General features: G+C 54.4%; 1 protein-coding gene across 1 annotated transcript in view; it reads right to left on the bottom strand.

Annotated features, from left to right (window-relative positions):
* Window positions 1-1,451: 1,451 nt before the first annotated feature.
* Window positions 1,452-15,608, bottom strand: part of ELF4 (E74 like ETS transcription factor 4) — a 36,688-nt gene continuing 22,531 nt past the window's right edge. The window contains exons 3-10 of the mRNA XM_060001974.1: window positions 11,872-12,146; window positions 7,784-7,955; window positions 7,278-7,370; window positions 5,750-5,941; window positions 4,807-4,890; window positions 4,538-4,730; window positions 3,476-3,853; window positions 1,452-2,635 (exon numbers count right to left, since the gene is read on the bottom strand). Of these exons, the coding sequence (XP_059857957.1) occupies window positions 1,831-2,635; window positions 3,476-3,853; window positions 4,538-4,730; window positions 4,807-4,890; window positions 5,750-5,941; window positions 7,278-7,370; window positions 7,784-7,955; window positions 11,872-11,943 (1,989 nt within the window). The 5' untranslated portion in view covers window positions 11,944-12,146 and the 3' untranslated portion in view covers window positions 1,452-1,830. The remainder of the gene's footprint in view (window positions 2,636-3,475; window positions 3,854-4,537; window positions 4,731-4,806; window positions 4,891-5,749; window positions 5,942-7,277; window positions 7,371-7,783; window positions 7,956-11,871; window positions 12,147-15,608) is intronic.

Here is a 15,608-nt window from a genome sequence, read left to right as displayed (position 1 = left end):
TGAGGGCTCACAGGGGCCAAGAAGTGTGAAGAAGACCTTCGTATGATGAGTTCTATGGGGTTGGGGTGAGGGGGGCAGGGCCAGTCTCAACCCACGTGGCACCTTTGTGCCAAAATTACTTTTAAAGGTGACCCCCTTCAAGATGCTTTACTTTCCGCCACCAGGAAATGGTCATAATAAACTGATTTTATTAGAAAAAAATCACGTTAACGCCAAGCGCTGGAGACGTGTGAGAAATACACCTGCACAACCATGTATGCTTCCCTCCTGGGGGGAGAAGAGGGAGAACAAGAGGACGATAATGGGCTTGGCAGTGACCAGAAGGAGAGAGAAGGGCAACCAGGGGAGGTAGTTAGGTCACGTGGCTGGTTTTGTGCCAGGGACATAGCAAAGGTCCTGAGGCACTGATTCACATTAACCAAATTCACCAGATAATATCACTGTTTCCAAGGCTGACATATTAGAGCTCTTAGGCTGGCTCTGAAACGTGGCGGAGAGAGGAAAGCGAATTCACAGAAGAGACAGGGGACAGGATGGAGGCCCCAGGCCGAGGGGTTGACTTCAAGAGAAAATTGGCTGACCCCTTCTCAGAAAGAGGAAAGATGGAAGGAAGGCACATGGAGAGACAGGAGGAACAGGGAGCTCACAGCTGCTGGCTCCCGTCTTCGTGGAGGAGGAATCAGGGTGAGGTGAGAAAGCTGGAGGTCAGGGGCCGCGGCCCACTGGAGGTGGTCTGCTGCAGCGGTCGCGGAAGTGGCTGGGTGGACCGACCTGTGAGGGGAGTAGAAAGTAGGCTGAGCAGCAAGTAGGCACGAGCGGGGACAGAGGTGGGCCCGAAGCACACCGCTACTGGATTATCCGACTGTCCCCGGCCCTGCCTGCCAGCAGGGAAGCGGCAGGGGCAAAATTAATCAAGAGGGAAGCCAGGATTCGGGGTGCAGGGCAGGGCGCCCGTGAAGGCTGGTATTACAGCCCGAGCCCTTGGCGCAAACATCCAGCTAATTTAGCCCCCCTCCCCCCGGGGACGTTGTGGCTGGGTCTGCCCCTGGAGGGGCGCTTCAGCGAAGCGCTCTGGGGAGCTGATGTTTCCGGCCTGCTGGCTAATGACTGGTGGGCAAAGAGGCTGACCCCAGGAAGAAAGCGTCTTCCCCAACACACATGCTCATCGAAGGTCTCTTCCCCTGGACCTGCTCCAGCTCTGTGACATCTCTCCAGATGTGGCGGCTCCAACCTGTACCCCATAGGCTCAGAACAACCGAATCTTGGTTTGTACAAAGGGAACCGGAGAAGGCTTTCCCTTAAAACAGAAAACTCCCCATCTCTGTGGCTGACCCACAGAGAGACACACACCCTTGAAGACCTCACAGCTACACCCCCGTCCTCACCAAAGAAATGGAGATACAGACCCACGAGTACACACAAATACATACAGAGATATTCACGTACGGGATAGTAAGTACTCTGTGGAGGGAAAGAAGATGGTGAAATACAGTCAGGCAAAAAGACTCTTCTCACGAAGCCCCTACCCCAGCCCTGGCTACAGACGTCTCAGGAGGTCTGCCCTCCGTCACCAAGTCAGCCTATTACCCCGACAAGAACATAGCCCCTAGTGCTCTTGAAAGCTGTGGTCTGACACCAGGGATGCTCCGACTGGGCCTGTCTTGGCCATGGTGACGCCGGGCAGGGGTGGGGCACGGGGGTGTGGTGTACTGACCCCCCACTGAAATATAAGGGCAGGTGCACTCCTTCAGTCAGGCTCTTAGAGGAAGTCCATATACAAATGCTGCTCCACTTTGCCTGGTGGGTCACACTTCCCCCCAAGCCCTCCGTTTATATGTCATGGGGCTCCATCTTAATGAGGGAAGTGGGGTTGAATGGGGAGAAGGGGGCTGGGGTTGGGGATCTGGTCAGTAGGCTCCCAGATGTGGTCACACTAGGCTCAGCCGTAAACAGGGACCCTGAGCCCGAGGAGAGCTCAAGTTCAGCCACCGGGGTCAGCCCAACAGTGGGGCGGCTGGGAGGAGAGAAAGTCTGGTTTCCCAGAAGGCTCGGATTGTGGGAACCCCTTGCAACTACCTGGGTTGGAAGTGGCTGAAGGTGAGCCTGATCCCTCAGGAGCTCCCTCAGGGTCTCTTCAGGAACCAGCAGCCCCTCCATGGGGGCCCCAGTCATCATGCCCTGTACATAGGAGGAGGGCCTCAGAGGCCCCTCCTTAACCCCAGGGGCTGCTGTGGCACCGGAAGTCCTGATGAAGGCCGCAATCACAGTCCCGGGGGGCTGAGAGCTGGGCCCTGCTGGGCCAGCCCCTGTGACCGAGGGTGGTGCTGGATTGGTCGGACAGTTGCCCCCAGCCAGAATTTGGGGGAGGCTACTGAGAATCAGCGGAGCCCCTGGTGCTGCCACCTGGTTCTCTTGGAAACTGGTGTTCAGGGGGAAGGAGGCCTGCAAAGTGAAGGTGTCCTTGAAGGTCGAAGCAGGCGGAACACTCTGGAGAACGAGCTGGGTTGAAGCAGTAGTACTGGCAGGAGGCCCGTTGGTCAGCACTGTGGTCAGCGGGATGGTCTGCAGGGTCAAGGCCGAGCCTGACCCGACAGGGGCCACTCCTAGGTGGATGTTGCTGGGCACTGAAGAAGTACTGAGGAGAAACAGAAAACAGATTTGGTTCAGGTAGGAGGCTCAGAAGGAGGGCACAGGAGGAACGGAGCTGAAGGCGTTTTCTTTGTCGTCACTTTGGCTACCGTTTGTTGAGCACTTAGTAAAGGTCAGGGATCATTCTAACTGGCTGGCATGCAGGATTTCACTCAATCTTCCGATCAGCCATGAGTCGAATAAGATTAACAATCTGATTTTACTGTGTGAGGAAACAGGAACAGAGAGGTTAGGTAACTTGCCCTAGACCACACAGCTAGTAACAGGGACACAAGGCTTTCTGACTCCAGAGCTCGTGTTTGTCACCGCTCCACTCTACTGCCGTCCCTCTTCAGAAGAGCATCCCTGTGGCCCACACCAGCGTAGTGACAGGCACATACATATAAACCAGACGAAGGCCAAAGTTTCCACGGAAAATTGGAGGCACCTTAGTGTGGACAAGAAGTAGCAAGAGCTTTCCTGGTGGGCTTGGAGGGCCTGAGGAAGGCAGGATGTTGCCTCTTTTCTGGAGTGGAGGAGGCTTGGGGGGACGAGCCCAGGAGTAGAGGCTCCCGGTGGCTGCTTGGGGAGCACTCTGGGGTAACAGAAACAGCCCCAGCTGGCAAGAGAAGCACCCCAGGTCAACAGCTGGCTTGGCCGTTACATTGGCGTGTGACCTCAGGCAAGTCACTTTTCCTCTTTTAACCAACAAGTGTCCCACTGGCTTCCCAGGGATGCCACAAGGGTCCCAGGAGACCCGAGAGAGAGCGGAGCTTTGCAAGAAGCTGAAAACGCTCCCCATCACGAGGTGCTATGGGAAGACTTGGAACGGCCTGGGCGCACTTACCTCACAGCTTTGGTGCGTTTGGCCTGGCTCTCTGGTGGAGAGACAAGCACCGTGGAGGTAGTGGGGATCTCCTCGTCTAGAGACAGTCCCGATTCCAGACTCGCAGATGGCTGTAGACCAACGTGCTGAACCTTTGGCTTTTCCCAGGGAGTGGCGCCCTTGCCATGCGGGGCAGCTCTGGATGATACCCTGGAGCTGGCTCGCCGGGTGGTGCTGCTGGACGAGGTGGAGGGAGTGGAGGCCTGAGGGGATGTGGCTGGGACTTCACTTCTCTCGTCCTCATCTTCAATCACCACCAGGTCCTTGGGCATCTCCTTAAACTGGTACACCAGCCTCTGCCCTTCCACTTTGGCAAGGATGCCTCTTTGGTAGTAATATCTGTGGGACACGGGACAGAAAGTGGGGGGTGAGCCAGGGACACACCACCCTCCCGGGCAGGGTGCGCACGAGGTGGAGGCTGGTCGGGGAGCCAGACGGGAGCCCAAGGGCAAGGGAAGGGGTAGGGCCAACTCTCGGACTTGGAAGGCTTTTATGAAATTTCTGATATCTCCCCCCTGATGACTCAAAGGGTCCACAAGCAGGGATTTCAAATGCTGACCCCCATCCTGCTTTGGGGCAGAGGACGGAAGTGAGTGAAGGATGGGAGGGGTGGACGATGGGGGTTCAGCAGTCCCCCAACCTGAGAGACCGACCGTGGGTAAGTCAGGCCCATCTTCCTGGACCCCTAGCTTGCAGAATATGAAGGAAGCCCTTCTTGGGGATGGGGGGCCCTAAAGTTCTCTTTCTGCTCTAAAAAGAAAAAAAGGCTAGGACAGAAATGCAAGAGGAAGGGGACTGTCCCTCCCAGGCGGGACCTGGGAAATGGGCTGGGGGGCAAGCAAATGGGAGAGTCACAGGAATTCCCTCCTCGGAAGAGCGTCCCGGTGACTCAGGCCACAGGAGCAAGGCACTTACACATCACCCAGAGCCCAGTCTTTTCAGGGAAAATTGGAGGCCCCTTAGCGACGGGACTCCCTGGACAGAAGGAAGAGCTTGGTGACTCCTCAGGGCAGTGGCTCCTACCTTAGTGCCCGTCCCATCGTCTCATAGTTCATGTCAGGCTTGTTCTTCTGCTTCCCCCACAGCTTGGACACCGCTTTGGAATCCACCAGCTTGAAGATACCTTTCTCTCGCTGGGTCCACTTGATGTACTTGGGGCAGGTGTTCCGGTCTTGCAGAAGTGCGAGGAGGAACTCCCACAGGTAGATGGTGCTGCCTGCAGAGTGGCAGGCGGTGAGGGGGCACCCAGGCCCCCCGGCTCCCTACCCGCCTCACCTGCCTCCCCGCCGTACCTTTGCCATCCTTCGATTTCTTCCGAATGGGGATGCTGGGGTCAGTGACGGGTGAGGTACTGCGGTTGCCCTTGGTCTTCCGGACTGTGGGGGGATGGTGGGAGCAGGGTGAGGCTGAGCCCAGCCAGGGTGAGCGCTGAAGGGCGGCTCCTGGGAGGGAGGGCCCAAGTGCTCACCAAGTTAGGTGATGAGGCAGACAAGGCAGAGGCCCCGGGAGGCCCGGGGTCACTCTCCACAGGCACAGCCTTCAGGTGCCCGCACCTGCCCAATGGCCAGCCCTCATTTTCAGGCCCCAAAGGTAGAGCAGAACACTGCTCCTGTGTGGGCAATGGAGTGCTTACCGATGCGCCACCTTTAGAAGATCAGAATCTGCCTCGCCTAATTTTTGAAACAAAAAGGCAGCCTAAAGGCGTGACTGTGGTGTGGATAAGTGTGGCACCAGGGTTTGGTTGCCGCACGGACACGGCAGTATCGACCAGCCATCGCCTGAGTAAATCAATAACACTGGGGCTTGGGAAAGCCCAAAGTCCTCTCCCATACATGGTCTCAGCTCCGTAAGCTCCGAGAGGGAAGATAAGAGCATGGGTTGAGGCAGAGGCCCCCAGAGGGCCAGGGACTGGCCAGGGGGCCAAGCCTGGTGTCTGAACACTCAGTACAGGATTCAACCCACGGGGATCATTGGGTTTTTAAGAGTTTACATATCTGCTGGGCAGATGGGGGTGGCCTGGGAAATGTCAGGCTTTGGGCAGGCCACCTGATGGGGCCCGTCTTTCCAGAAGGGAGGACTTTCTGTCCATCCCGCCACACCGGAGAGCTGTTCTCTTAAATGTGTCTGTGAACCTAACCCCGACACTCACCCCTACTTATGGTATCCCTGAGCCCCTCCTACTGCCCACCCCCCTAAAGGAACACTCTCCCCTCTCCCCCCCCTTCTCTCTCTTACGTCTCTTCTTCGATTTTCCAGTCTTCTTGGTACTTTCTTCTCTGGGGACCTTCTCCTCCAGACAGCACTCCTCCTGGCCACCAGTGTCACCAGCCCTGTTCAGGGCGTCGGGCTCAGAGACAGGAAACAGGTAGCTGGGCAGAGTGACGGCTGGAGCAGGGTCCGGGTCTGGAAGCATTTCGGAGGTGCTGACTGCAAGAAGAAAGGCCTGAGGTGGGTGCGGCCCAGGGCATGGTCTCCCAGTGCTCAAGAGAACAGTGGGCTCCTGGCGGGGCGGGGCGAGGCGCCATTCCCCACGGCCCCAGACACAGGATACACCTGAAAACGCCTCCCGTGTCTCACAACACTAGGAGAGGAAACATCTGCAGAGCTGTGGGCACGAGCTGGCCCCAATCACGGCGGCCACGTTTATAGCGCACTGCTGGTGGTGGGGAAGTTCCAGGTGACACCCAAGGAAAAGGGCCACCTTGATTTAGTCATCTACTCATTTCACAACCGGAAGGAGCCTTAGACATCATTTAGCCCAATTCCTCTGCTTTTCTGGTGAGGAAACTGAGACCCAGAGATGGCAGAGCATGTGCCCAAGGTCACACAGCAAGCTGGTCACACATGCCTGGTACATGCAGGCACTCAGAAAATATTTGTTGCATCCTGAATGAATATTAGTGACAGTCGGGATTAGGAATGCTAGGATTCAGAATTTGCAGCTTCAGGGCTTCCTTTCCCCCACTGTATCCCAGTGCTTCCTTGGGAAGGGGCAGTTGGGGCCAGGAATCCTCCTGTGGAGTCACGGCAAGTGCGTGGGGGGTGCTGAGGGAGAAGCCTGCCTCGGGGGCCATCGGAGGAGGTAGGGGCCAACCTCCCAGAACAGTGAAGGGATGAGGAGGCCACACCCTGCACGGTCTTCCTGGGAGCTCAGCAAGACAGCAGAGGGGCCTGAAGTTACCCTGACCAATAGTATTCAGCCTTAAAAAGGAAGGAAATTCTGACACATGCTATACATGGACGGACCTTGAGGACATTACGTAAGTGAAATGAGCCAGTCCCTCCAAAACAAGTACTGTAAGCTTCTACTTATCTGAGGTCCCTAGAGGAGTCGAATTCATTGACACAGAAAGTAGAATGGTGGTGGCCAGGGGCTGAGGGGAAGGGGAAATGGGGAGTTAGTGTTTCATGGGGACAGACTTTCAGTTTTACAAGGTGGCGGCTGCACAACATAACAAATGTACTTAATACCACGGACCTGCACACTGAAAAATGGTTCAGGTGGTCCATGCTATGTTATGTGTATTTTACCATAATTGAAAAACTAGAAAAAAAAAAAACCCAAACAGTCACCCTGGCCATCTTTGCTTGTCTCCAGTGCCGTCCTGCCCTTCCCATTCCAGTCACAGCCAAAGAGCACGTGCACGTGTATATGGGTGGGTGTGGGTGCGCGCACATGTCCCTGAGAATCTAATACACGGATGTGATATTTTTAAGGGAATTTTGTGTTGCTTCAACTTAAGGCGCTAGGGTTCAAACTTACAGATCTGCTTCTCATCCAGGATGTCATTGGGAGACTCGACGTTCAGCAAGACTTCAGTGGTTGACATGGTTTGCGAGGTTGCTTCATTGTCATCTGGTGCCAGGTTCCATGATGTGGGGGAGAAGAAAAGTTCCCTCAGGGCATAGGGCAGTGGATGCAGCTACAACCAGGGCCAGCTCAGAGAATGGAGCTAAGGAGCCCGGGGGCAGCCGGGAGGGGACCAGCGCGCCTCCCACCCTGATTCTCCACCTTTCTCTACACCCATCCCAGCTGGTCTCCCCTCACTGTCCCGCTCCATCTCAGGAGATCATGAATCCATTTAGGTGGTTTCTCCTCTCTGAAGTGGTACTACCTCCTGCTTATCCTAATCACCCCATCTAACTTCCAACTGTTGGGGGCCTTGACCTTGGCTGCGTGGGGTCACTAGAAGCCATTGTGGACTACTGTTCCCTGAAGACAGAACCCTTTTTTCCTCCACACCTTCTCTGCCCAGGAAGGAAACAGACCTGCTAGCAAAAAACTACCCTCCAGGATCTGATCCTGAGTCATGCACAAGGTCCCGTCTGTTATGATGCCATTGTGAACGTCGTCCAGCTCCAGGCCTGAGTACAGATGCAGTAATTCGGGGTAGGGGACCTGCTCCACGATCACAGCTGGGAACACTGAAGGGTCTTCCAGCTATGGAAAAGAGAGGGATCTGGTTCAGGGCTCACCCGCCTCTCCCAGGAAGCCCTCCGTACTGACCCTTCTTGCAATTCCTAATTCTTGGATCCCTCAGGGGCTGTCCTTTGTAGGGCATGACATTGCTCTGGGTCCAACCTCACTAGGTGATGCTTTGAGTGGGTTCTTAATGAATAGAGATGGGTTAACTCTGTACCAGCTGCACTCAACCAGGGGCAGACAGTTCTAACTGGTCGTAGTTATGGGTTAATCGGTGAACAGGGTTAGTGCTCAGTCTATGAGAAGGATAAAGCTCATTCTGAAGCCAGTGGGAAAGGATTCGTCAATGGCAAAAAGGGCGAGGGACTCAGCCTATGCTCAGGGTTGGGTACCAGGGTTAGGGGCTCAGATTGTGAACATCTTAGGGCTCAGTCTGTGGTGATGAGAGTAGGAATGAAGACAGAAGAACAGAGGCATTATAGAGGTAGGAAGGTAAGGGCCTAGTCCCTGCCTGGATGGGGGAGAGGGTTCTGATTTCCAGCTTGATTCAGTGGGTGCATGGGGATACTGTTCTTGTTAAGGGGGAACCCAGAATGACGAGGAGTAGGTTTTTGGAGAAAGATAAGGGAGAAAGTGTCTGAATATGGTGAGTTGGAGGCACCACTGAGATACTTAAAATGGAGACACCTCAGGGAGTCAAAAATATGTATCCAAGAGCTCATCCCTGGGAGTGGAGAAAATTATTGGGATGAGAATTTGACCCCCAGAGGACATAGTTGTTCTAAAATCAAACAAAGCTAAATTTAAAAAATGAGTGTGATCACAACTGTTTTTTAAAAATGACGAATAGAAAGAAATATACCAGGATGTTCATAATAATTATATATTTTGGTTGTGAGACTTTGGGTGATTTTTTTCTTTTCTACTTGTCTGTATTTTCCAAATTTTCTTTCATGAGTCTGTTAATTCTTTCTTCATGAAAAAAAGAACGAGAATGCTCAGTTCTGCCTAATGTTCCTGAAGGATCCAGAAGAATAAAAGCGATGAAACTGGCTTTGGGTTTGGCCGCTGGGCAGTCACCTGGCTAGAGCAGTTTCAGGGGAGTGCTGGGGTCTCAAAACACATTACAACAGATCTCAGGGAGGACGGACAGAGGGAGGCAGGCAGGTGGGCGTAGTGATTAAGGCCACAGAGTCTAGAGCTACCGGTCCAGTACCGTAGCCACTAGCCACCGGTGACTGTGTACCTTTTTTCAAGATTAAAATTTCAGTTGCACCAGCCATAGTTCAAGTGCTCCATAGCCACATGGCCCCACATTGGACAGCGCAAATCTAGAGCATTTCTAGCATCTCAGAAAATTCTATTGGACTGTGCTGATCTAGAGCCAGACTACCTGGGTTTGAAACCAAACTCTGCTATTTACGAGCAGTGTGATCTTGCGCAAGTTACCTAACCTTTCTGTGCATCGGTTTCCTCCTTTATAAAACTGGGGCGGTCATATTATTGACCCCATAGGGTTTTTTAAACAGATCAATGTAGATAAAGCGCTTAGAACAGGGTCTGGCATACAGTAGGTTCTCATTAGGTGCTTTAGGCATCAGGGGCTTCTAGGAGACAAGTAACGTTTTATTTCTTAACCTGGGTGGTGAGTTAATGCGTGTTCACTTTATAGTTATTCTTTATATATATATATATATATATATAATTTATGCACTCTTTTGTATTCATTTTTTAAATTGAAGTATAGTTAATTTACAATGTTGTGTTAGTTTCAAGTGTACAGCCAAGTGATGCAGTTATACATACATACACACACATATACACACACATATATATGTCCTTTTTCAGATTCTTTTCCATTATACGTTACCTCTTTTGTATTCACAGTATATTTTGCAACAAAAATTGTTTCCTAAAAAGAGTGAGAGAAGGGAGGTGAAAAAGTAAACCCAGAGGGTGGAGGCTACACTGGGGAGAAGAACAGACCTAAGAAGGTGGTATGTTGGAGGAGGTGGGCAGAAGGGAGGAAAGGGTTTCTTTTAGGGTTGGGGAGACATGAAAATGTTCTAGGCTGAGGAGACAGGTGTGGGAGGTCTGAAAGGTACGAGAGAGAGGAGGTGATGGATGGTGTGAGGTCTTGAAGGCGGCAGGAGAGAAGAGATTAAGCACTGGGGTAGGTGTTACCCTTGGAAGGAAGAGGGTCACTTCTTTGTCCCAGGCCGGAGGAAAGGAAATAGGAACAGGTGATGTTATTGCTAAGAGGGAGAAGGGAGGGAAAGTGAGGGTGTCCCTGGGTTTGAGCTTCTCTGTGGATTGGAGGAGAGGCTGTCTGCTGAGGGTGGAGGGGCAGGCGTGGGGTCGGGAGGGAAGAACAGCTTCGGTGAAGAGCAGCCTTTATGAAGAACAGAAATAATTGCTGAGTGGACTAGAAACAAGTTAAAAAGTGACTAGCGGAGTTGAGAACCCAGGTAGAGTTAGATTTTTCTTCCCTTCGTCCAGGAAGTTAGGCACGCCAGAGATGCTGGATAAAACTGAGCAACTTTAGGTTAAGACCTAGCTGGACAGAAAGTACCATGTACTCCAAGCCCACTAGGGGGCAGCCTTTGGTAGGTCACTAGAGATTGGACAAAGTTTCCCATCCTCACAGGGATCTGGGATAGACAGCATCAGAATTAGGCTGGGGTGCCCTTGGAGATAATCCAGCTGGACCTCCTCTTGGTGAAGATGGGGAGATGGCAGCCAGATAGGGTCGCGGACAGGACTTGCCCAGGTGACACTGTGGCCACACTGGGATCAGAACCCAGGGCTTTGGACTTCTAATCTTCCATTCCTTCTGCCGGACCTGGCTGCCTCTTCTTCTCCAGTGTGTGGAAGGAGGGTAGTGGAGGGTAGGGATGAGTGTGCCAGGACACCATCCAACGGGTACATATAAGTACCCTAGTGCCAGGCAAGGTATGGAGCAGTGGGGGCCTGAGTGCCAGAATCCTGTCCTGTTTTCCAATTTCCTCCCACCAGAGGAACCTATCTCCAGTTTATCCTGAATCCTTAGATCGAGGCTGAAAAGACGGTTATGGAAGGGCTCATCCACCGGCTAGAGACATGAGTCTGAAGGTGCTGGGGGTTGGACTGTACCCTGCGGTGCCAGCTGGCAGTTCTCAGTCCCGCTATGTGGTTGTCCCAGCACCTTTCTCACTGTGACACTGGAGGTGAAGCAAAGTGGCCAAAAATGCACATGGAGGTCAGTGTACACGTGTGCATTCAGCCCGTTGCTGACTGACAGCTCAGCTAGTGTACTTAGCAGCTGCTTGGCTGGCCTGGGAACTTTACGTGCCCTGTAACTGCACGTGGGCAAAACCAGCTCACTAAACGACCACGCGATGACTACTGCCTGGCCGCATGGGGCGCGTTGGTGCACAGTCTGGCTGGCAAGCAGCCCCTATGTCCTAAACCTAGTAGGTGCTTGATCAATATTTGCTGACTGGGACTCTCCTGGTGGTCCAGTTGTAAAGAATCTGCCTTCCAATGCAGGGGATGCCGGTTTGATCCCTGGTCAGGGAACTAAGATCCCACGTGCTGCGGGGCAACTAAGACCGCGTGCCACAACTACTGAGCCCGCATGCCTCATCTAGAGAGAGAAAACCCGCATGCCACAACTAGAGAGAAGTCCAAGCGCTGCAACGAAGAACCCGCGCACCACAACAAAAGATCCTGCATGCCGCAACGAATATCCCGTGTGCCGCAACTAAGACCCGACGCAGCCAAAAATAAACATACATAAATGAATAAATAAAATATACATTAAAACAACAACAACAACAATATTTGCTTTCTGGCTAGCTGGCTGGTCGGCCAGCTCACTGGCTGTCTGCCTGCCTCTCTGTGTCTATCTGATTGTCTGCGCTGGCTGACCAGGTTCTGTTCTCTGGGGCCATACCTGGTGGATGTCATCCATTCCGTTGCTTGCAAACTCAAAGATCAGGTCACTGGGCTGCAGAGTAATAGCCATGCTGTCTTCTCAGAGAGCTGACTGCAGGATCCGCAGGGCCCTCTGGAGGCGTGGGGTTTCCTAAATGAAGAGATGCTGTACCTTGGAGCCTAGAGCCCACACCACGAGCCACGGTAAAATAGGGGTTGTAGAGAGCTGGAGTAGGTGGTGGCCTAAGCCAGGTTCAAGGCTGCATGCTGAGCTGGGCCAAGCGCAGGAGCGACCTACAGAGAAGGGAGAGACGGGGCAGTGAGTAAGTCACCTTCCTTGAGCTCTGTTCCTAGGACAGACTGCCAGAAGAGGGATAGCCAAAAGTGGAGGACAGTGGGAGCAGAAGGGGGAGGGAAAAGAAAAGGAGGCAGGTAAGGAAAGAAGGAAGAAGAGAAAATTGAGTCGCCTTGAGAGGGAAGAGGCTGAGCCTCGATGCCAGTCTGGGTCACCAGCATCTGCACCTGAGCTGGCCTCCCTCCCTTCCCACGCCCTCTGGAGAAGGTGAGAGATAGCGGGAGTTCGGGCTCTCTCCATTCTGAAGATTAATCCCCAGGATGCGGCCACAGGGGAAGCCAGGGGCAGCCCATCTGGCCTCATGGATGGAGCATGAAGAATCCCTACAGTACCCTTGGCTGGGGAAAGAATCTGCGTGCGAGACTTGGGGTGGGGACATTTGGGCGCACAGGATGGTCTTCTAGGCTCTGCCTGGCTTGGTTTGCCTTGGGAGTAGAGGCCACTGAGTTCTGAAGGGCAGAGTCCACAGTGGAAGTCATGTCTCACTGTAGGGGTTGTGTTGTCAGGGCCAGTGACAGCCTGACCCTGCTTGAGGGGATGGGACTTTCAGACTCAACCACGCCTCCAGAGAGCCTGGAGACAGAGGGACAGGTGGGCCGCATGTCCTGCGCTCTCGTCACCACCCAGCCACCGCCGCCGCCCGCCAGAGATGATGGCCTCTGTGCCATATGTGGCTTGCGCTCTTGGTTTAGCTTTGCTTTCAGTTTCAATACTGAACTGTCACCCTGGGAACCGGCGAGGAGAGCCGCAGCTGGGGGAAGGGCGCAGGGGACCTTCCCCATCGTCCAGGGCCAGCTCAGGGCCCCCCTCTTCCAGGAGATCTGTCTGCTGCAGTCCACACGTCTGTCCTCTGTGGCACTCACAGTCTGTACCTCGGGTGCTCACATGGCACCCGGGCCTCTGATTGTTTCCTGTGCTCGCTGCCCTTCTCGAGGCGTCTGCGCAGCACCCAGGCCTGCCTCCCAGAGCCCTGGCTCCCCTCCCACGCCCCTCCCTCCCCTCCCACGCCCCTCCCTCCAGCGCGGTCAGCATCTCCAGCCCCAACACTCAGGTAGCACGGCCTTGGCCCCGAGGGTTCTGCTCTGCGTGGTACCCGCGTGTGTGTAGGTGCGGCAGGTCTACGAACAGCCTGGTTCAACCATAAGCGTCCGAAGAAGAACTGGCTCCACGCACCATAGGAGGAGCGACACACTTGACCCCCAGCTCCTCGACACTCCTTTGGCTGTGTCAGGGTGGCAAAACCTTCTCCTGGCCCGTAAAGAAAGGAGGAACTTCAGAGAGGGACAAAGGGGAGGAAAGGGAGGGGGATATCACGGGTGACCTCCCTGATGAGCACTCTCCCCCACAGGAGACACCCAGGCCTCTCCCACTTCCTTTCCGTTAGCCCACAGGGCTGGCTCCGCCCCCCCCACACCTTTCCACCCACCCCCAAGCAAAAACTTTGAGAAGTCTCTCAAGTCAACGTGGCAGGTCTTATTAGTTTCCCTTTGGGTGAATGAGAGGCTGAGCCCTGCTAGCAAGGCTTTCCACCACCACCACCACCCCGCCCCCCCCCCCACCTGCACGTGACCCGGGAGCCTGTGGCCTCCTGGAGAAGCCTCCCAGGGCCATTTATGCTTGGAAGGTCTGTCTCCCCCAGCCAAAGTGCCCCAAGGCCCGCATTCCGCAGCTCCCGCCCTCCCACAGGCCAGCCGTCTGCCCCCAGGAAGCATTCTCATACTAATCAAATGAAAGGCGATCACTTTCACCTAATCCCACTTTGTCTAAACATGAAACTCCTGTGTCTGCCCCTCTCTCCTCCGAGGTCATCCCGCCATGGCCTTTCCCTCCAGGTTTGCTCATCAGTTTGGCTTCTCTTCACAGTTCCGTGCACCTCCCTTACCTCCCCCATTAGAACGTGGCTTCACTGAGGGCACGGATGAAACTTTAGCACCTTGCACGGTGCTGGGCGTGTAGCAGGCGCTCAATGTATGTTTGTGGAACGAACACATGAATGAATGGTACTGGTCAGCTAGTACCAGTGAGGTGTGTTTTCTGGGCAATAAGTATACCCATGCATACACTGGGTGTGGGGTGGGTGTCACTGTGCTCTAGCTTACAGGGGAGAGAGAAACGTGTGCGCTCTGTGTGTGTTACATCTGTGTATTTCTGCACTGTAATTTACAATGGGGGAGCTCGGGAGGGGGTTTGCTGCGGGTATGCAAACACACTGTAGATATACATATGTGCAGGGTGTGGGGATATGTGCGTGAGAGCCTCTGTGTGTCAAAGGGCTCTGGTCCTGTCTGGGCCAGCACAGCCACAAGCTCAGTCGTCGGTTCCTCCTCCGCCAGGCCTGCCTTTGTGAGAATGACAAGCCCGAGCTAATACTGGCTGCACACCAAGCCGATGCCGGCTGGCAGAAGCTGGCTGTGGTGGAGTGGGCCGGGGCGGGGCTCAGGGTTCTGCTGGCGAGAGGGCCGCCACGGCCACCTGGCCCCACACACGGAAAACTCAAAGTCCTCTTGCTTCCCAGGAGAAGAATGCCAGTAGCAGAATGTGTACATGGCCCATGGGTCCTTGGGGTGAGCCCCCACCAGGCCCGCTCTCCTAGGGGGGTGGTGGGAGAGGGAAGGCAGCTCCCACTGGATTGGATGGAACCCTTGGCCATCAAGGCAAAAAGGAGAGGTTTGAAATACAAGATAGAGACAAATCCAATTGCCGTCTTTAGGTATCAGCGTGTCTAAATATCCAAATTCAGGACTTGGTTGGTGCAGGTCCCAACGGCCCAGAATTGTGGCTACTGTGGGGCTGCAGCCAGCACCCAAGGCTGATCCTGGTCTCTTGTTCTGCCCGAGAGCTCTAGCCTGAAGTTAAGGTGAAGAGGTGTGTGGGGTGGGGGTGGGAAGCTAAGAAAAGTCTCCCCTCACCCCCATGGAACCTTCCAGTCCAGAAGGTTTCACCCTTCCCCCTTCAGATGTTTGAGGATTTGAAAGTGAGAGGTGGGGAGAGGCGCATTTGCATGTTCACTCACTCTCCCCCAAGTCCCTCAAAATAACCTCCCTCTCCCAGGAACCTGAAACCAAAGAAGCCACCAGCACAAGAAGGCCCGCCCTGCTGGAGGCCGGGGAGGCCCGCACAGGGGCTCCCCTCCCTGGCGTCCTTACAGACGCCCTGGGACACACATTCACTGGCCTAGAGCCCTGGACACCGCCTCATGGGTGAGTGGGGGGCTAGGAAGGTCCACAAGGACACTTGGCTCAAGGAATCGGGCACCTGGTTACCCTTAGTAACCGGTGCTGAGTTCCTCCCACCCCGCCCCATCATTGCAAAGCTCACAGCTGGCTCCAGTCAAAGTCCACTCCCAGGGTGGCAAGAGCTCCACTCCCTTTGAGGCCACTGCAGTATCCCTGGCTCCCATG

This window comes from Delphinus delphis, chromosome X (assembly GCF_949987515.2).
Source record: "Delphinus delphis chromosome X, mDelDel1.2, whole genome shotgun sequence".
Taxonomy (NCBI): domain Eukaryota; kingdom Metazoa; phylum Chordata; class Mammalia; order Artiodactyla; family Delphinidae; genus Delphinus; species Delphinus delphis.
This window is presented reverse-complemented; position numbering and strand designations above follow the sequence as displayed.